General features: G+C 49.6%; 1 protein-coding gene across 2 annotated transcripts in view; it reads right to left on the minus strand.

Annotated features, from left to right (window-relative positions):
• LOC139054444 (atrial natriuretic peptide-converting enzyme-like) overlaps positions 1-22,137 on the minus strand; it is a 784,429-nt gene that overhangs the window by 515,140 nt on the left and 247,152 nt on the right. For both annotated transcript variants that reach the window (XM_070531426.1, XM_070531425.1), the window contains one exon: positions 11,046-11,242. In XM_070531426.1, coding sequence (XP_070387527.1) covers positions 11,046-11,242 — 197 coding nt within the window. The remainder of the gene's footprint in view (positions 1-11,045; positions 11,243-22,137) is intronic.

Genomic DNA, 22,137 nt, shown 5'->3' on the forward strand with positions numbered 1-22,137 from the left:
GGTCGGCTTTTCACGACAAACACGGGCGCCTCTTGTTCTCTTGCCCGCAGTTCAGTGTCTCGCGCCGCTAGTTCTCTATCCAGGGCGATTTTGCAAGCGCCATCATGTTACAGCTATCGTTCAGCAAACAGAGCACGCTGGATCTCTTCGTTCCGTATGCCAGCAACCAGCCTATCTCGGACGCCGTCTTGCAAAAAGTCACCGTAGTCACACTTCCTGACTAAATGTTTAGGTTTCACGATGAACCCATTCACGCTTTCGCCCTCCTGTTGTACGCGCCGGTTGAACTTGCATCGTTCTGCTATTACGGAACTCCTGGAGCTGTAGTGCTCCTTCAGGAGGCGTTTAACTTCTGCGTACGACTTCTCTCCCGGGGCCGCCGGCACAACAAGACTTCTCAGTACTTCGTAAGCCTCTGGTCCTATGACGGTCAAAAACACGGGAAGGCGCTTTGCGTCGACGATATCATTAGCCGTTAGGAAATGTTCACAACGCTCTAAGTACCACTCGAAGTTTTGCGTTTTCGGGCCTAACTCGGACATCTTTTCCAGTGGCGGCATTTCGACAGCAGTACATATATCCGTTACTCATCAGTTTGGCGTTTCCTTGCTTGGACGTGCTACCAGCTCCAAGCCCCGTTGTCGTTCGTTGTAGCCGAGTACTTCCTCCGCAGGGGTGCTCGGTGGTGTTAAGAATGGCGAGCTGCACTGCCAGATTGCCACCCAGTTACGACCGGGGAACAAGAAACGCATCCCCCACTCTCTGTCGCTGCACCTAGGATGCGTTCGAAGAAGCGGGCTTTGTGCTGAAAACTGGCGCCATTCCTCCAGCCCCATCTCCGCTGTGACGAAACGAGTTCGGCGGTCGAACTATTGTGCCCGAGCTCTCCAGCGCGTACCTGATCTGCTACGCGTGAGCAAGCTGCCGCGGGAAAGCCGTTTTTTGTTGCTTCGCACACGCCTTCCGGGACGCAGGACAACGAGCTACGCACCATGGCTCCGAGCTTCCCGGAACGGCACCCCTCCGACGTCGGCGCCGGCCATCGGAATGTGTGTGTCTATGTGTACGTAAACTGTTCTGCGGAACGGCGCCCCTCTGACGTCGGCGCCGGACATCGGAATGTGGGTGCCTATGTGTGCGTAAACTGTTCTGCGGGGCGGCGGCAAGTTGACCATGAGTAATCGAACGTTGGCGTCACCTTGTATCGCGGGAGGACCGAGTGTGTAAAAACTGCTGTGGTGCGAATGCTCGACACACTTCTCTTGAGCAGTCATGTTGGACTGACACTCTCTCTGAGACTGATGCACTTTTCTCAAGCAGTCATGTTAGACTGATTTAAATACTCTAAATAAACCCATATTCCTCGTTCTCGATGAGAAGCACTTCTTCCCTTCATCAACGTCCTCAGCGTGGATAAGTTGGACGACGGCATGGGCCAGCTACCTTCGAATTCATGCCGGACTCCAATCTTGGCAACGGATCTTCAGCGATGGGATTGAGCCCCCAATCCTGACAGTGGGCGGTGTTGTACTCCGGGAGCACGTGCAGCGCCTTGAAGCTGGACGAAAACTCAGCTCGCTTGCTTCCGTTCGTGCCTGTCCACCCGTGCAGGACCAAGGCCGTCGTTTATGTGGGTATGCAAGACCCTCGTCGTCAGTTGTTATAACGTCATCACGCAGCCAAACCGGGGCTGGGATCAGGTTATTCAGTGCAGGCGTACACATATAATTCGCTATGTGACGTCACATGCATCAGAGCAGTTAGCCCGCCCAGTGCACATGCGGCATGATGTGCTGCGCTATCACAGGAAGCAATATTTTTGTAACTTGTTTGGGCAGTAACAAGCCTGTGTAATGTGATCCTGTACAAAGGGCTGGGGGCCAGAGACCGCATTTTTTATTGTTTTGAGTGGTCGTCCAAATCATCGCCTTTTGTTGTCGTCATTTGCCCGTATGTTCTCATTTGAGTGCTCAGATAAAGGCTCTGGCTTTTGTCTCAAGGTCACGTAAAGGTCGCTAACAAGGGCAGCTAAAAGCATTTCATGCTTAATGGCTGGCTAAAGTGCACAAATATCTGTACCTCAAGAGCGTGGACAGGGAATGGAGGGAGAGGTTAAGAAGGTTGACAACGAAATACTTCATCATCATCATCATCTGCCTCGTTGCGCCCACTGCAGGGCAAAGGACTCTCCCATACTTCTCCAACAACCCCGGTCATGTACTAATTGTGGTCATGTCGTCCCTGCAAACTTCTTAATCCCATCCACCCACCTAACTTTCTGCCGCCCCCTGCTACGCTTCCCTTCCCTTGGAATGCAGTCCGTAACCCTTAAAGACCATTGGTTATCTTGCCTCCTCTTTACATGTCCCGCCCTTGCCCATTTCTTTTTCTTGATTTCAGCTAAGATGTCATTAACTCGCGTTTGTTCCTTCACCCAATCTGCTCTTTTCTTATCCCTTAACGTTACACCCATCATTCTTCTTTCCATAGCTCGTTGCGTCGTCCTCAATTTGAGTAGAACCCTTTTCGTAAGCCTCCAGGTTTCTGCCCCGTAGGTGAGTACTGGTAAGACACAGCTATTATACACTTTCATCTTGAGAGATAATGGCAAGCTGGTGTTCATGATCTGGGAATGCCTGCCAAGATCCACTCTTCTGCTTTGCCTCTCCAGGTCAGTGAGCATGCATTACAATTGGTCCCCTGACTTACTAAGCAAGGCAATATGAATAGCGAATCGCAAGTCACTAAAGTATTCTCCATTAGCTTTTATCCCAAATTCTTCCCAATCCAGGTCTCTGAATAGCTCCTGTAAACACGCTGTGAATACCATTGGAGAGATCGCATCTCCCTGCCTAACGGCTTTCTTTATTGGGATTTTGTTGCTTTCTTTATGGAGGACTACGGTGGCTGTGCAGCCGCTATAGATATCTTTCAATAATTTTACATACGGCTCGTCTACACCCTGTGATATCACTGAGTCTACAACTCAGTGATAGGCTTCTTATATACCAGTTTCTTCCATTCCCTCCTCCGGTCTAGGCTAATTCGACATCTTACCATCCTATGGTCACTGCAGCGCACCTTGCTGAGCACGTCCACGTCTTGTATGGTGCCAGGGTTAGCGCAGAGTATGAAGTCTATTTCACTTGTAGTCTCGCCGTTCGGGCTCCTCCACGTCCACTTTCGGCTATACCGCTTGCGGAAGAAGGTATTCATTATCCGCATATTATTCTGTTCCGCAAACTACACTAATAACTCTCCCCTAGTATTCTTAGTGCCTATGCCGTATTCCCCCACTGACTTGTCTCCAGCCTGCTTCTTGCCTACCTTGGCATTAAAGTCGCCCGTTAGTATATTATATTTTGTTTTCACTCTACCCATCGCCGATTGCACGTCTTTATGGAAGCTTTCGACTTCATGGTCATCATGACTGGATGTGGGGGCGTAGGCCTGTACAACCTTCATTTTGTACCTCTTATTAAGTTTCACAACAAGACCTGCCACCCTCTGGTTAATGCTATAGAATTACTGTATGTTACCAGTTATATTCTTATTAATCAGGAATCTGAGTCCTAGTTCTCGTCTCTCCGCTAAGCTCCTGTAGCACAGGACGTGCCCGCATTTTAGCACTGTATATGCTTCTTTTGTATACCTTTTACTGCCCTCTAATTCCCCCAATAGCACTGCTAGACTCGCCTAACTAGATAAAGTTCTAGTGTTAAACGTTGCCAGGTTCATATTCCAATGGCGGCCTGTCCGGAACGAGGGATTCTTAGCACCCTCTGCTGCGTCGCAGGTCTGACTGTCGCCGTGGTCAGTTGCTTCGCAGCTGGGGACTGAGGGGCCGGGGTTTGATTGTTGTGTTCATATAGGAGGTTCTGGCCAGGTACTGCACCAGGGTGGCCAATCCTGCTCTGGTGAGGGAGGGCGTTGCCGGTTCTGGTCACCGGGATCTTGCCACACTCCAGGCCTGTTTATGCAATTTTATGAACTCGCGGATTTTTTTTTGATCCGGTGGAAAATTGCCGTCACCGGGATTCGAACCACGGACCTCTTGCACGCGAGGCGGGTGTTCTACCCCTACGCCACCGCTGACCGGGGTAGAACGAAATACAGGGTAGCTGAAAGTGCAAATAGACAACCAGGGGTAATAAAAAATAATGTGAGTGGAAGGAGGACCGGAAATTGGATGCAATGATGGAATAAGAAAAACGACCATAGATTTTTACAAAACGCCAAGAAAGAAATCGGAAGGAAAAATCTGGATGATAAAGCAATGAGGACAACGTTGCTATTGGAGGCCTGAGCTGGTTGCTTGAGGACAAAATATACTGCAGCAAATATGCGCCATAAAATGAGGAATGTGTGAGCTGCAAGAAAGTCCGGGAACAACTCCACACATTGTAATAAAATGCCAGGGTATTCACCCAGCCAGGCCCATAGGGAGCGTCCGCGCTCCAGGAGCTCTGGTATTGAAAGAAAACTGAAGCATTCACTCGTCAGCAGTAGTGGCGAAAAAACTGGTACGAGTAGTGGTGTAAAAAGGCAGAGAAGATTGATAGAACTGGAGTAGCAAGCACTGGTAATGGTACAATATAGAGAAAGAGGCTTTAAATACGAAAGATCGAGATCAGATAGGCAAAACGCTCGAGGGTGACAAATGTAGTAAAGCCTGAATAAATATCGCAAGCTAGGTGACTATTAGTCCCCGCCCCATTTCAAAAGAGATGGCAATAAACCATCATCAGCATCACCTCATTCTTAGACACGTCCTTTCCCTCGTAGCGTTTCCTCGTACACACAAGTCCGGCCTCGGCGCACCAACTACCCTTGTATATTGACACGTTTACTTGTTTGTCTTAATCGGGCGACACGATTCACCGCCTAACAAATGTTATCGTACAGCGCACGACATGCCTGCATGTACCGGAAGTTCCTGGAATGTTATCGATGCTTCCATCCGCTGTCTGTGACCGAGCCTTGTGTAATCTGATCACATTTGTGCTCGACGCGAATAATGTAGAACTCTGTAGAAGGCACGCTGGTCCCAGCGATTACTCTGGACCACAGTATTGCTACTGTGTTCTACAACGTCAAGACCACGTGACATCTGGTGGAGGTGCTTTTCGTTCATGTACCGCACGCCCCCGACAAGCCGTGATCCAAGCCCGGGCCACAAAGAGAACACCAACGTAGTGCCGGACCATCGAGCAAGCCTCTGTCTTCAACAGCTGCCCCCGGAGCACGCACTTGTACCTGAGAAGACCAAGAAGATTGTGGCCAAGGCAACCCCAATGGCAGCCCCAGTGTCCCCCATAGTGCTGCAGCAGCCCAGGGAGCCTCCGACGTTTCGCGGTTCAACATTCGAGGACCCGGAAACCTGGCTTGAGACGTATGAGGGGATCGCTGCATTTAACAGCTGGAACAGCGACGACAAACTGCGACATGTCTTCTTCGCATTGGAAGACGCTGCCAGGACGTGGTTCGAGCACCGAGAGGCCACCTTAACGACTTGGGACCTTTTCCGAAGCGGCTTCCTGCAGACGTTCACAAGCGTCGTACGCCGAGAACGAGCCCAAGCACTAGTGGAGCCCCGAGTGCAGCTGCCTAATGAGACCACCGCAATTTTTACCGAAGAAATGAGCCGCCTATTCCGCCACGCCAACCCGGAAATGTTCGAGCAAGAAAAGGTCCGGCTGCTGATGCGTGGTGTAAAGGAGGAACGTTTCGCCGGAATGGTACGGAGCCCACCTCAGACCGTCGAGGAGTTTCTTCGCGAGGCCACCAGCATCGAGAAGACACTGGAAATGCTGAACCGGCAATTCAACCGCCGCACTAACTTGACAAACTACGCCGGAGTTCAGTCGCTGGCCACAGACGACCTGCGCGAGACTATCCGAGCGGTCGTTTGGGAGAAGCTACAAAAGCTGTTCCCATCATCACAGCCTCAAGTTGCTTCGATTTCCAACGCCGTACGTGAGGAGCTCTAACAACAACTGGGAGTAGCCTCTGAATCGCCTCAGCCGCAAGCGATGACATACGCCGCTGTAGCGCGCCGTCACGTTCCCCCTCCGCGCCCACGGCAGGGCCCAGTGACGCCACAGTTCCGTCGTCCACCACCACCCCCACCGCCAGCACGCCAACCCATCACCCCACGCGGCATTCCAAGGAAGGCTGACGTTTGGCGCGCCCCCGACCACCGTCCGCTTTGCTATCACTGCGGAGAAGCCGGGCACATCTACCGCCGATACGCATACTAGGAGATGGGACTCCGAGGGTTCGCCGTTAACGCGCCGCGACCACAGATTGGCGAACGACCTCGCGATATCGCCGACTACCTCGCCGCCACTCAGTGGAACCCTCGACGACCGTCCCGTTCACCGTCACCAGGCCGCTACCTGTCGCCGCAGCGCCGACCATACACCGGCCCAGCCCGGGGCCACGAGGCGCGCCCATATCCGGAAAACTGAAAGCAGCAACCAATGGAGGTGCGGTTGCTGTTCGTCGAACTGACGAAGACCCTCCACCGCCGACGAAGACAACGAAGAGACCATCTCGACGACATAACGAAACGACGCCATCCCGACGAAGTCAGGAAGCCAAGACTGCACCGACGAAAGACGACTTGACGACGCGATGTTCCAGCTTCAGTTCAACACGACGCAGCCGTGATCCGACGCCAAGACCTAACTTCAACGCCAGAAAAGAACCACCGACCTCGACGTGCTTCTCGACGGCCACGCAGTTACCGCCTTAGTGGACACAGGGGCCGATTACTCCATAGTGAGCGGACAGATCGCCGCCCAGTTGAAGAAAGTTAAAACTGCATGGGAAGGCCCTCAAATTCCAACCACTGGAGGACACCTCATTACGCCGACTGGAAACTGCACGGCAAGAATTACCGGTCATGACCGGACTTACCCTTCCTCCTTCCTTATTCTCTAACAGTGTTCACGAGAAGTCTTTCTCGACATGGACGTCCTGAACCAACACGGCGCAATCATAGACCTGAAATCAAAATCGATAACGCTGTCAGAAGGTCAAGCGATATCGCCTGAGAGCACTGTAGTCACCACGCCTTGAGTGTGCTCGAAGATCAAGTGAGCATCCCGCCGCTCCAGCATTATTATTTCCGACGGCACCGAAACACCCGCTGAAGTACAAGGCGTCATCGAGGGCGACCAACATCTACTGCTCGACCGTCAAATTTGCGTCGCAAGAGAGATCGCTCGACTCCACGGAGGAAAAGCGGAAGTTATGCTAACCAACTGCAGCCAAGAGTTCAAGAACATAAACAAGGGCACGACGATCGCATACATCGAGGAAATTCTAGAAACCAGCAATGCGTTTGTCCTCTCGGATTCTGTCGCAACTACACCGACGACCGTAGTTCCCGAGCCAGACTTCGACATAAACCCAAGTCTCCCCGTGATTAAGCAGCAACAGCTCAGAAGTCTGCTTCGACGATAAAAAGACTGCTTTTAGACGTCATCGAAGATTCGACAAACACCAGTCGCAAAGCATCGCATATAACCGAAGAGTGCGTTCGACCACTCCGCCAGAGCCCTTACCGAGTTTCGACGCGAGAACGTGAAGCTATAAGACAACAAGTCGACGAAATGCTGCGCGACGACATCTTCCAGCCATTGGAGAGCCCGTGCGCGTCTCCTGTTGTTTTAGTGAAGAAAAAGGACGGAACCTTACGTTTCTGCGTCGATTGTCGTCGACTGAACAAGATCAAGAAGGACGTATACCTCCTCCCACGGATAGACGACACATTGGATCGGCTCTGCAACGCTAAATACTTCTCATCGATGGACCTCAAGTCTGGCTGCTGGCAAACAGAAGTCGACTAAAGGGATCGCGAAAAGGCCGCCTTCATAACGCCAGACGGTCTCTGAGTTCAAGGTTATGCAATTTGGACTGTGCTCGGTGCCTGCTACGCTCCAGCGCGTGATGGACACGGTTTTAGCAGGATTGAAGTGGCAGACCTGTCTTGTTTACTTGGATGACGTCGTCGTCTTCGCCGGAAATTTCGACGATCACCTTAAACAGCTTGCGACCGTACTAGAGGCCATCAGGTCATCAGGGCTTACTCTCAAGCCCGGAAAGTGCCGCTTCGCTTACGGCGAGCTGCTGTTTCTAGGCCACGTAATCAGCAAATCTGGAGTCCGGCCCAACCCACAGAAGACAGTTGCCATCGCAAAGTTTCCGCAGCCCATCGACAAGAAGGCAGTGCGTAGATTCCTTGGCATGTGTACCTACTACAGGCGCTTTGTCAAGTACTTTTCACGCATCGTGGAGCCGCTAACGCATCTAACCAAATGTGATGTCGAGTTCAAGTGGGAAACGCCGCAGGCCGATGCATTTCAAGAACTCAAACGACGCATGCAGCCGCCGCCGGTTCTTGCACACTTCGACGAGAACCCCGATACCGAAATCCACACCGACGCCAGTAGCCTAGGCCCCGGTGCCGTCCTAGTCCAGAGGAAAGACGGACTTGAACTGGTGATGTCATATGCTACCCGGTCGCTGTCAAAAGCGGAAGGCAATTATTCTACGACTGAAAAGGAATGCCTCGCCATCATTTGGGCTACAGCACAATTCCGCCCTTACCTCTATGGCAGGCCATTCAAAGGCGTCAGCGACCATCACGCGTTGTGTTGGCTAGCTAACTTAAAGGACCCTTCAGGACGACTGGCGCGGTGGAGCCTCAGACTGCAAGAATATGACGTCACCGTAATATACAAGTCCGGAAGAAAACACTCTGACGCCGACTGCTTATTACGCGCCCCCATCGATCCCCCGCCGCAAGACGACGAGGACGACGACGCCTTCCTTGGAATAATAAGCGCGGAAGACTTCACAAAACAGCAGCGAGCAGACCCGGAGCTAGAATGCCTCGTCGAGTGTTTGGAACGGAACACCGACGTTGTCCCTAGGGCATTTCGGCGCAAGTTGTCTTCGTTCACGCTACAAAACAACCTGCTCGTGAAGAAGAACTTCTCACAAGTCCGTGCCAGCTACCTTCTTGTTGTACCGTCAGCGCTGCGTATAGCAGTATTGAAAGCCCTACACGACGATCCAACCGCAAGGCACCTCGGATTCTCCCGGACGCTGTCGAGGATACAGAAAAGGTATTACTGGCCGCGTCTGACCGCCGACGTCGCCCGTTACGTCAAGACATGCCGCGACTGTCAGCGACGCAAGACACCACCGACAAGGCCAGCAGGATTACTACAGCCAATCGAGCCTCCTCGCCGACCATTCCAGCAGATTGGGATGGATTTGTTGGGGCCGTTTCCGACGTCAACATCCGGGAATAAGTGGATCGTCGTGGCGACGGACTATTTCACCCGCTTTGCTGAAACTAAAGCTCTACCAAAAGGCAGCGCAGCCGAAGTGGCGAAATTTTTCGTCGAGAACATCCTGCTGCGACATGGTGCCCCAGAAGTCTTCATCACCGACAGAGGAACGGCTTTTACAGCAGAGCTCACCCAAGCCATTCTGCAGTACAGCCAGCAAGCCACAGGAGGACAACTGCCTACCACCCGCAGACGAATGGTCTCACGGAGCGCCTGAACAAGACCCTCGCCGACATGCTAGCAATGTACGTCGACGTCGAACACAAGACCTTGTGATGCCATCCTGCCGTACGTAACATTCTCTTACAACACGGCGGTGCAAGAAACAACACAGATCACGCCGTTCAAGTCGGTTTACGGCAGGAACCCGACGACGACACTCGACGCCATGCTGCTGCACGTCACTGACGGAGAGAATCTTGACGTCGCTACCTATCTCCAGCGCGCCGAAGAAGCCCGACAGTTCGCCCGCCTACGGATCAAGAACCAGCAGCGTACCGACAGCCGACACTACAACCTCCTACGGCGCTTCGTCGAGTACGAACCCGGCGACCGAGTTTGGGTGTGCACCCCGATACGCCGATGAAGACTGAGTGAGAAACTATTGCGACGCTATTTCGGACCCTACAAAGTCATCCGGCATATTGGCGCACTTGACTATGAGGTCGTGCCAGACGGCTTTTCGCATTCACAGCGGCGCCGCGCACGACCTGAAGTGGTCCACGTGGTGCGTCTTAAACCATTTTACGGACGCTGACGAACTTTCCTTATTTTGTTGTTTTCTTTGCTACGACTGCCTTTCTTTATTACTTTCGTTTGCAGCATCGGGTCGATGCTTTTTGAGAAGGGAGTATTGACACGTGTACTTGTTTGTCTTAATAGGGCGACACGTTTCACCACCTAACAAATGTTATCGTACAGCGCAGGACGCGCCTGCATGTATCGGAAGTTTCTGGAATGTTATCGATGCTTCCATCCGCTGTCTGTGACCGAGCCTTGTGTAATCTGATCACATGTGTGCGCGACGCGAATAATGAAGAACTTTGTAGAAGGCGCGCGGGTTCCAGCGGTTACTCCGGGACATTCGACGACTGATGTAGAAAAGCGGACGCGCTTGACCCGCTGATCAGATTTTCGACGATCGGTGACCGTGTTCGCCGCTATCGTTGTTCTTTGAGTGTAGCCTGCATTTGTGGGCACAGGATCGCCTAATAAAACTTGGTTTTTTCTTCCACAGTATTGCTACTGTGTTTTACAACGTCACGACCACGTGACAATATATCACCAACCTACCACAAAACGGCTGAAAAAGCCAACGGAAGCGAGCGACTTGAAATTTCAAAGTAAAATTTTCCACCACACAGAATGCAGTTTGGTATCATGGCCTCATTAACATTTCAGTTACTGTTTCTTCGATGTGTTTCCAGAGAATGTGTTAGCTGTCGACGCCGCATACATTAGGACGAAGAGGCAAATTAATTGGTTCTGAGCGCGGTATTTTCTAGAGCTCTTCTACTTCCAGGTCGCGTGCCTTGAAGCAAAGCGCCAATGTGAAGAAGTGGTATGAACCACCAGTGATCTCGCAATCAGCGGACTGACCAAGTTACATTACTGCCGGAATAGGAAACGCCGGATGTAATATAGAATTGAAACCTTGATTTGGACAGCTTGCTCACTTACCCGAGCCGTGATGTGCCCAACTGCGTTTGGGTAAGTGGTGCTGTTGTACGACAGGCTGACCCTGCAGTGGTCGAGGGCGATGGGCTCGCAGTGCGCTGCCGTAGCGGGCCGCTCGGTTGTGCTCAGGCCAGCCAGGTAGCCCGGATAGCGGCGCCGAGGGGTCCACGGCTCCGGCAACGGCGAAGATGCCCGGCGCTCTGCGTTTTAGAAATTGTCCGCACATGCAAATTACGGGCAAGTGGGTGGTGCTACGCCAGCAGACAACATTCAGAACAACTGATTGTATAATTTGCGCATCCTTTGTGCTAATTATTGAACAATTTCTTTTTTTTTGGTACCCTGAAGAGGCACACTGTTCTGACAGTGCCACATTTGAGTTACGATCCGCGTCGACAAAATCTTAAGTCGTGCTTTAAGAAATGTTTCACAGCTATAGCAATGTTATGGACACTCCAGGCGAACTTGCCTCACAGTAGGCGTCGACATCGCCGTGAGGTTACGCAAAGGTCCAAGTAGGATAGGATCATGGCCGCGAGCTTGCTGTAGGTGCGAGGGTGTGTCACAAAAGTGCGCATAATCAAAGAGTGCGCCGCGTACCACCCAAGTCCTAAAAGGAGCACGCCAGCCACGCGGCAGCTTTGACAGAGGGAGAGAGCGCATACGCCACAGGCAACCGAAGCGATCAACGGAGAGTAGAAGCTTCGACAAGATACGTGAAGTTACGGCAGAAGGGCAGCGGATTGGGCGAGTTGGTGTAGAGGGGAAAAAGAGGTATAGAGGGGAAAAAAGAAGGTGCGTGCCGAAACACCCTCTCAGACCCCGACACACGCAGACAGAGCGACAAAAGGAGGGCGACAGCACGAGCGTGCGCCAAAGGACGAGTCACCACCCTCCTCGAAGACGTTTCAGTGGCGGTGGCCGAAAATGCGAGAAATATCTAGAACATTCCCAGGCTTCGTTCAAGCTACGGGAGCAGGACTCCGTCAGAAAGTTCGAGAAACGCCGGCGAAGGCGATAAAAGCGCCATGCTGGAATCAGTGGGGGCCATCAGACCACGCCAGTGATGTGACGCGTAGACCGACAGTCTGCAGAAGAAGGGCATTTCCCGACATGCTAGCTGACAAGTTCCTCGGGCGTTTGCATTTCCGGAAGTCCCTTCTTCGAGATTTGCCTCGAGCTACGCCGAGCACGTCTGGCTCAAGACTAGCATGGGTGAACACGAGCGGAGAATTCGTGCTCCTATTCATTCCGTAGTGTAGGTGTTGAACACTTAGTGCTTGTCGTTGATTATTTCGCAGAGTGTTGTTAACACCCATCTGAATTGCATTGTGAGGTGCCTAGCCGAAGTGTGCATGTGTGCATGTGCCTTATTTGAAGGGTACATTTCGTTGAGTTTCGGGCCTCGGTCTTTGGACCACAACCGGCGTTCGCTTGCGCATCAGAAGGCTTCTTATAAATTGTCCGTGCTTTCGTGCCGGTTATTTTCGGAAGCTGATAATACTGCCTTGAAATTTGGCCCAGCGCTGGGGCCTCGTTCACGGGGTGTGACAACATTTCTGGCATCCACGACAGGACGTTCTGGTGCAAGTGGCATGTTCATAGTAGGGAGCAAAAGCCGAGGGCCGTTTGCATTGCCATCGTAGGCCAGTTCAAGTGTTGCACCCTGTTTCACTAACTTGCGTGCAGTAAGTAGTTCGATATTTGAAATCTAGGCATACTTTTTGCACGTGGCTAGATTTTTGGAGGCCATCACGGATCTCGAGAACTTAGTTGCCCTCGGTGAGAAGATGGGTCTTTCTGGAGCTGAACTACGGAAGTGGTTTACCCAGAACGAGAAAGCTGTAGAAACATAGACAGAGCGGGACTAGCATAGCAGCCAAAAGAACCAAAGGAGAAAGAGAGACAAATGGTCGACAGATTAGATAAGAAGGAGAGGCAAAGGAGCGACCGATAAATGAACAAAGAGAAGCTCAAATAGCTGAGAGAGAAAGACTAAGACAGCTCGAGTTAGAACTCGGATGATTTCGTTTGCAGCAGAACACAGACGCTTCCGGTCTTGCAAGAGTCGATAGCCGAGAAAGTGAAGAAACTAGCTTCCGTCTGTACCCAAGTTCGCTGCTTCTGGCATTCGATGAAAGAAAAGATGACCTGGATGCTTACTTGCACAGGTTTGAAACAGTTGCTAAAAGCCGCAATTCGCCAGATGATCAATAGGCCACTGCGTTGAGCACGTGCTTGAGTGGCGAAGCATTTAGTGTGTACGGAAGGCTGACGCCAACAGACGCCTAAAATTATGGTAGGGTGAAAGCCGCTCTATTAAAGAGATTTATTGTTCACCGTAGAAATCTTCCGAGATAAGTTTAGGAGCGGAAAGCGCGCCGATGCCAAGACTGCTGCGCAAGTTGCCGCGCGGCTGAGCCACTATTTTTATAGGTGGACCAAACATTCAGAGGCTGCACAGGAATACCGTGCGCTTACAAAGCTTCTGATCATGGAGCGATTTCTCATCAGTTGCCACCTGAGCCTGACACTCTATCTGAAAAAAGGAAAGCTAAGTCATTTAAAGATATGCTGGAATTGGCAGGCCTATTTTTGGAAGCGTAGGGAGGCACCAATCTCTCCAAGATCAAAAAAGGGGGGCCGGAAGACGCAAAGAAACCCGCATCTGAAGAAAGGAGAAATCTTCAGAAGTCTGTTCTGAGGTGTTATCTTTGTAACTGACTGGGCCACCGTCCTAGTAATTTCGGGAGAACATTTCCGTGTCCCAATGAAGCCAAGCGTTTTAAATGTTGGCGAACTGGTCACAAAGTCGAGACATGTCGCAACAGAGATAAAAAAGCTTCCTAGGCATCACGTGTGTATGCCGCGCCAAAACACCATGTAGAAGACATAAAAGCCGGCTTTGTAGGACTCCGAAACGGAAAAATAATTCCGTTCGTTAATGCTGTGATGGCACCACGCCCAGAATTTCTTGTTAAGGGAATGCCTGTACTTGTCGGGAAAATGGCAGGAAAACCAACCACGGCGTTAAGAGATACCGGCAGCAGCACAGTGATCGTGCGAAGGGACTTGGTCAACGACGATGAACTCACGAGCGAAACCAGTTTAGTTTACCTGGTCGATGGTGGGGTTAAGCTTCCCGAAGCCAAGATTGAGGTCGATACCCCCTATTACAGTAGGAGTGTCACTTTGTATGGACAGCCAACTGTATGACCTAATCCTCGGAAACATCGAGGGTGTTCAAGCCCCAGACGATGCGACATCTTTGGAGGAAGAGCCGAAGACCGAACCATCGACAATCAGAGAATCTCGCAGAAAACCATCAACAGCTTACGACGACAACGCGGAAGCTGCCACCCGAGTCCAAGCAGAGGCTCAGGCAAGGACATTCCCGCCGCTTTCGACGCCCGATTCTGAGGAGAAGCTGACCGGGATTCATAATTACGTCACATAACAAGAACAAAGCAAGTCCTTAAAAATATGTTTCTCGCAAGTCAGCAATGATCTAAAATGTCGCAATAGCAATTGCACGCTGGAGTTCCGGCGTAAGAATGAGCTATTGCACAGGTATAACACGAAGAAGAATGGACGCCAGATCCGACAGCTCGTAATACGGAAGAGTGGCTGAGAAACCGTAACGAAGCTGGCCAACGATGGCATTATTGCCGGACATCTGGGTGCCGAGAAAACGGAAGACCGAATTCAGGAACAGTTATTTTGGCCAGGCGTCACCGCGGATGTGAAATGATTTGTGGCATCGTGCGATATTCGCCAGCCTACTGTGCCAAAATGAACGGTGCCGCACGTGCCCCTTGACAAGGCGTCTATCACTGACACCCTGTTTAAACGAGTGGCCTTCGGTATAGTAGGCCCTATCCACCCACCATCAAGACGAGGGAACCGTTATAGTCTGACGCTCATGAACTGTGCCACACGCTATGCCGACGCTGTAGCACTCCCGAGACCAAGTGAGTGAGATACGCTCTCGTCGACATGTTCTCGCGTGCCGAGGGAAGTTCTGAGTGACAGGGGCATCAATTTTACCTCAGAACTAATGAGAGAAGTGGCACGTCTTCTATTACTGCGCCAACTTCACACCACCCACTATCACGCCATCGCCAAAGGGATGGTAGAAAAGTTTAACGGCACCATAAAAATGATGCTCAAGCGCATATGTGCAGGAAAACAAAATAACTGGGACGGTTACTTAGAGCCGTTGCTATTTGTATACAGAGAGGCACCCCAGTCAAGCCTCAGATTTTCACCCTTTGAGCTACTATGCCACCGACATATTCCAGGGCCTCTGCCGATCCTGAAGGAAGTATGGACCAGTGATGGGCTGGAAGAGGATCTAAAGACAACCTACCAATCCGTATTGGACCGCCGAAACCGACTGGAAGCAATGGGCCACCTGGCCCACGAGGAACTCTAAAAGACGGCAGCACGCTACGCGAAACACTGCAATCGGAAAACCAAGGACAGGGAATTGAAGCCAGGTGATAAAGTCCGCATATTTTTTTCTGATTATTTCAGTCTCATGATCCGGATCCGCGGTCACTACCTGCCCTAACTAGATGTATTCGCTTACCACTTCCAGTGCCTCGCTACCGATCGTAAACTGCTGTTCCCTTCCGAGACTGTGAAACATTCATTTAGTTTTCTGCAGATTAATTTTTACACCCACCCTTCTGCTTTGCCTCTCCAGGTCAGTGAGCATGCCTTGCAACTGGTCCCTTGAGTTACTAACCAAGGCAATATAATCAGCAAATCTCAAGTTACTAAGGTATTTTCCATTAACTCTTATCGCCAATTCTTCCCAGTCCAGGTCTCTGAGTACCTCCCGTAAACACGCTGTGAATAGCATTGGAGAGATCGCATCTCTCCAATGGGATTGGGATTTTGTTGCTTTCTTTATGGAGGACTACGGTGGTTGTGGAGACGCTATAGATATCTTTCAGTATTTTTACATACGGCTCGTCTACACCCTGATTCCCTAATGCCTCCATGACTGCTGAGGTTTCGACTGAATCAAACGCTTTCTCGTAATCAATGAAAGTTCTATATGAGGGTTGGTTATATTCCGCACATTTCTCTATCACCTGATTGATATCAACTATTCACACTTACTGGGGTTCAAAGACATTTGCCAACTATCACACCAGCGTGTTATACAGTCCAAATTGTGTTGCAACTACTCGTGGTCAGTGGCAGACCTAATGCAGTGATGAATCACACAATCATCAGCATACAGACGCACTTTGCATGACACAACCTGAGAAATGTCATTGATGTAGACCAAAAACAGAAGTTGCCCCAAAATAGATCCCTGGGGAACTCCCGAAGTAACAGCAATATAATCAGATTGTGAGCCATTAATTACAACACGTTGCCTGCGTTCTTGTAGATAACACCTAATTCAATCAAGCAATGAAGGAGAGATACCGAGGGATGATAGCTTATGCAACAGTAAAACATGGGGAGCAGAATCAAATGCCTTTCTAAAATCTAGAAATATACAGTCAGTCTGTACACCGAGATCGAATGACTGAAAAAGATCGTGGCTGAATTCCAGGAGCTGTGTCGAACAAGAACGACCAGACCTTAAACCATGCTGATATTCACTTAAAAATATATTGTTTTCTAGATGTTTTATTATGGCACTATACTATGTGCTCCAGTGTTTTACTACACACACTCGTTAGAGTAATTGGTCTGTAGTTGGAGACAATACTTTTTGGGCCACATTTGTGGATTGGTATCACGTTTGCAACTTTCCATTCTTGAGGTCAACAAGAAGTACTTAACGATTTCTCAAAAATAATAACCAGATAGTGGGCGATTATGTCAGGACAAGCCTTAACACATAAGAAGGTATACCATCAAGACCACTTGCAGAAGAAGTATTTATATTGTCGAGTCTCTTAAGTATACCACCGTGTGTCACGACCAGTTCCGGCATAGGTTCGAACACATTGTCGGGAATACGCGATAATTCACTATGACAGGGAGTTGCGAAAGAAAACAGGAAATAAAGATTGAAGCAAGAAGCTCTATCGATGTGCTCAGTATTAAGTACACTACCGTTTTTTAAGCTCGGGATGCCAACTGATTATTTGCAAATTGTTTTTGAACACTTTCACATTTCTTACGGGTTATTTTGTAACTTTGGGCCCAATGCTAAGAAGTATTTTTCCTTATAAACCTTGTTTTTTACTTTTATATCTTTTCCAAGGGTTTTTGCCATTACAAATCAGAAGGTTTACGCTGCTTTCTATAAGCATTCAGAAGACGATGTCTCTTATTAAGCAATCGCTTGACCTTCCGAGTAACCCAAGGCTTATCACTACGTTTTTTTTTTGGCAGACAAATGTTTACATGGAACATGTGTATCAACCAACTGCTTTAGTGTGGAGGAAAATGTATCCCATAGGGTACTGCAATCTGCGGACTCAGCTAAGTGACTGAATTCTTGCAAGAATATGGGAAGATAATTAGATTATGCAAGGGTATTCCCTTTCCGAAAAATATACTTTCCTTGGGTGATCATGTACACATGAGAAGAGGACGACCTCAACATGCGCCACAATGCAGTCATGGTCACTGATACCGGGATTTACGGCGTTATCAGACACAAGCAATGGCTGGTTTGAAAAAAGCAGATCTAAGACAGAACAGCTATTCGGACCACACCTAGTAGGTTGAGTAGCAAACTGATAAATATCATTCGTAACTATTGCCTTGCGGAATGCTATATATAGAGCGGAAAAATTAACAAGGGCAGGCTTATTGTGAACCCACCTCACGTCAGGCACATTGAAATGACCGCCAATAACATAGTCATTATTTATTGTAGAAAGAAACTCGGAGAGGGTTGTGAAGGTCTCAGGCGATGTGGATGCAGGGGAACGGTAAAAGGAGCCAGCAACTGCCCAGATTACACCAGACTGACTCGGGACAATCAGTTGGGACTAACACGGGAGACGATTGTGTCAACAAGTAGAAAGACTCCACCGCCATGCGCATTGCGATCGGAACGGTAGACGTCAAAACCGGGCGTAAGAGCTTCGGAACTACCAACAGATTCGTCAAGCTAAGCCTCTGTACCTATAATCACGTGAGGTTTGACTGAAGAGGTCAGAGTAGCAAATTCATCAGTTTTGTTTTTTACGCTTGTGCAGTTCACGACTAAAATGGCAAGCTGGGAAATTGGATGACCGTCCCGTGCGTACGCATTGCTTCGAGGACTCGGGCCCTTCTTTTTCAATTCAACATCCTGAGTATAAACGTAGCACTTATGGTCTTGTTGTCGGTATAGCCATCTAGATCTTGTATGAGCGCATTCATGTCACCTAATAGGATAATTTCGGCATCATTCCCAAAACCCTTAATGTCAGCGCATGTGCATTCCATTAACTCTTGATTCTTCTATGTGCAATTATTTCCGGTCCACAAATACGTTACGTCGAGCCAAGTTTCTTTTCCCACTCATTGCACCTGATAACCAAAGATGCTCCCGACATTTTGAATCTACTCATTTCCATTTGGCTCGCTGGTGGATGTGTAGACTCGGTAGTGCCGTCTGTCGGGCGGGGTTTTACTCACCGACGGCGCCAAAGGGTGGTGATGGCGTATGCAACGTCACCACTCTCCCGGTTGGGTGGCGGGAGATTTGAATTTCGAAAAAGGCCTTCGGACCCTTCAGATGCAATTTTTTCGTAAACTCAGTATTTTTTGTCGCAAAGGAAGCGTTGCGAGGTTTCTGGAATGGTAGTTAAACGATCCAGGTCGATTTAGTATTTGCCTTTAGTGTCCCTTCAAAGGGACTGACAACGAATGTTTATGGTACCCACTTTAGTGCACTGGAAAGCTTACCGGCCAGAGCATCTAATCATGAAGTACTAACCCGGAAAATGCCATGGAACATTTTTATCACAATTTTTCGATCTGCAGTGAGGATGAAGTCGGTCACCGGAAGTATGCTGAATACTGTGATAGGTGAGCGCGATAGCGATTACAGGCCGGCACTAGTGGGAGGCATACGAAAAGTGCGGCCGTATGTGCGAAATGTTTATCAAGTCGATGTTACTGCGAGTCATGTTTTCCAAAATGTTAAAGTATTTCTTCGATAATAGCTACGTGCTTTTTTCGGCTTCCTGTCCTACGTCTTTGGTATTTTATTAGTCAAAACAAAACGAAGCACATGGAGAACGAAACAACGCTTTTACACGGGATACGCTTTTCGTGTTGCTGCGCGTGCACTTGTGATTTGCGATGTCACCTCTCGAAGATCTGGGCGAGCTGAAACAAGGTATTTCAGCTCGCATGCGAGCTCCGAATTGTGATCCTCACGGAGTAGCACCCAAACGTCATGCCTCGATTGACGAAAGCGACGAATCCGACTTGCAGTCCCTGGAGAATGGGCACCACCCGGCACCGATTGCCGACTTTCTCGGTGCACCGACGCCGCCGATACGCCGACGGTCGGTGCGACAGACACGACGGCCAAAAACGGCAACACTCGTCGATGGCGCCACACGCGTGCGCACACTCGTCAGCGTGGAGTTTCTTTAGTTTGTCATACGCATAGAATAAAGCGCGTCTAATAATATGCCATCTGCAATTTTAAGCAATAATTTTACCTAAGGACAGTCGACATACGTACAGTAATCTCATGACTATATTTCCAAGTATCAAGATTTCACCGCCAGGACTCGCCACTTAATAGTTTTTCTGACTTTCTTTGCCAATTTAAAATTGTATTTCCCGCTTCCGAACAGCGTGCTGGATTCTATCATTGTAAATCATGGTCATTTCCATTTCCACCAATGCTTCACAACACATTCTGGCCAGTTGTCAGTCCCTTTAAGTGCAATGAGAAATTGTTGTGCGTCTTCTTTCCATTATTTCTTTCTATAGAAACCAATTGACTAACATTCCACTGTTACGAACAACATTTGTTCACCATAAAGTAGGAAAAAATGATTGATGACGCGCCCTAGGCAGCCGCGCCTACGAGCGTCATCGGGGCACTTTACGGCAAATGGTTGGGGGCGGTTGAAAATTCAACCGAGCGGCGTGCTACAATCGGCAGCAATGTGCAATTTTGAAACTTTATAATAAGTGATACGCTTTACGCGGAGCACTTCGATGCGTCAATTAATGATCAGAAGGACCTACTCTAACGACTCAGTACGTTCCTACAAAATCGTCAAAATCGTTTCAGGGTCCCTCACACATAGAATGGCATTAGCCAACATTATCGCGGGTGCCATTACTCATTTCCAGATACCACGCACCACCTCGCACTTATTGTGGCCCCACAGTGCTCTTTGTTTAATTACTGCTGCATTCCGCTTCACCTTTATTTTCAGATTATCTTGGAGTGTGCTTGAGCAAGCCTTTCGTTCATTTATGTATGCGCCAAGGTACCTATATTGCTTGACAATGGGTATGACTTATAATTACCGATTTCTCTGTGCTAAGCTTCAGACCTAGATATATAGCTGCGTACCCACAACTATTCGCAAGTGTCTGTAAATCACTGGTATTGTCCGCTAGTAGCACTATGTCGTCTGCAAACATCAGTCCGGGGACCTCCTGTTGCACCATTTGTTCATTATGCATGCAGGATAAATCAATTCGCTGTTTTCCAGCCATTTTTCTTTGCCATTAACATAAAGCGTAAAGCACAACGGACACAAAGGACGACATCCTTGCTTGCCTCAGTCTTCAGTAAATTCCCACCATTCCATTAGCTTTCCGACTTTCCCATACAACTTGACCTCGGTTGTCTCTATATAGCTTCCTCAGCAGCTCCACGAAATCGTCATCTATGCCTTCATGCTTAAGAATATAGTATAGCAATTCCCTGTCTACGTTGTCATTGGCTCCTTTAATATCTATAAATGCTATCGATAAAGGTCTACTCTGAGCTACCAAAATCATTATGCACTGAGTTACTACAAACATATTATCCTCTAAGCGTCTGCCTGGCCTCAACCCATTTTGTGGTTCCCCCAGTACATCCTTTTTCTCAACCCACTTTGCCAGTTCGAACTTCATGGCTTGAATTGTCATTCCATATCTACCTTCTACTTACCCCGGCGCCTCTGGTGCAACCTTCTGTGCTTATATGAAGCTTTGGGGGAAGTTTCATGACCAGATGAAAAGTATTTAGGCACCCTGGCATCATGCACTCCCTCCACGCAAGTCGCACTGCATGCCTCGTCATCGACCATGGCGCATGGCTTCGTTCAGTCACCCAGTGCAGCACGCGCATTGCCGCCACTGAAAATGTGCCACTGCAGAAAAAAGGAACAAAGCAGGCGCCACGTGAACGTGTCGCTGTCCCTCGGCTTGGGAAAAGACAGGGGAGCAACGCCACTGCGGAAGCTGGTCGAGCCGATGGGGGAGAGTGTATCTTTAGACAGTGACCCGCAATTGGGGGGTGTTTGGGGACACGGGGAACAGTATGTGTTGACAGTGACACTTGCCTCCCATGGGGCGGCTATGGTTATATGGCAAAGAGTATCTGTTGGCAGTGACGCTTGCCTCTACTCGGAGGGGGGGGGGGCGATTGCGGTTACATAGGGGAGAGTGCGTCTTATGACAGCGGTATTTGCCTCCTTTGGGGTAGCTATGATTACATGGGGTAGAGTGCATCTGTAGGCAGTGACGCTTGCTGGAATCGGGGTACGGGGTTACACTGCATGGGGGAGAGTGTAGGTGCTGACCGTGGCACTTGCCTTCTTTGGAGCGGCTATGGTTTCATGGAGGAGAGTGTATCTGTTGACAGTGACGGTTGCCTCAATTTGGGGTCTATGGTTACATGGGGGAGAGTGTGGCTGTGGACAGTGGCACTTGCCTCATTTGGGGCGGCTACGGTTACATGGAGGAGAGGGTATCTGTTGACTCTGTTCACAGTGACATTTGCCTCAATTGGAGGGGGGGGGGGGGGGCTTTGTCTACATGCGGGAGAGTGTGTATGCTGAGAGTGACGCTTGCCTGAATTATGGCAGCTATGATTATAGGGAAGAGAGGGTATCTGTTTACAGTGACATTTGCCTGAGTTGGGGCAGCAATGGTTACATGG

This window comes from Dermacentor albipictus, chromosome 1 (assembly GCF_038994185.2).
Source record: "Dermacentor albipictus isolate Rhodes 1998 colony chromosome 1, USDA_Dalb.pri_finalv2, whole genome shotgun sequence".
Classification (NCBI taxonomy): domain Eukaryota; kingdom Metazoa; phylum Arthropoda; class Arachnida; order Ixodida; family Ixodidae; genus Dermacentor; species Dermacentor albipictus.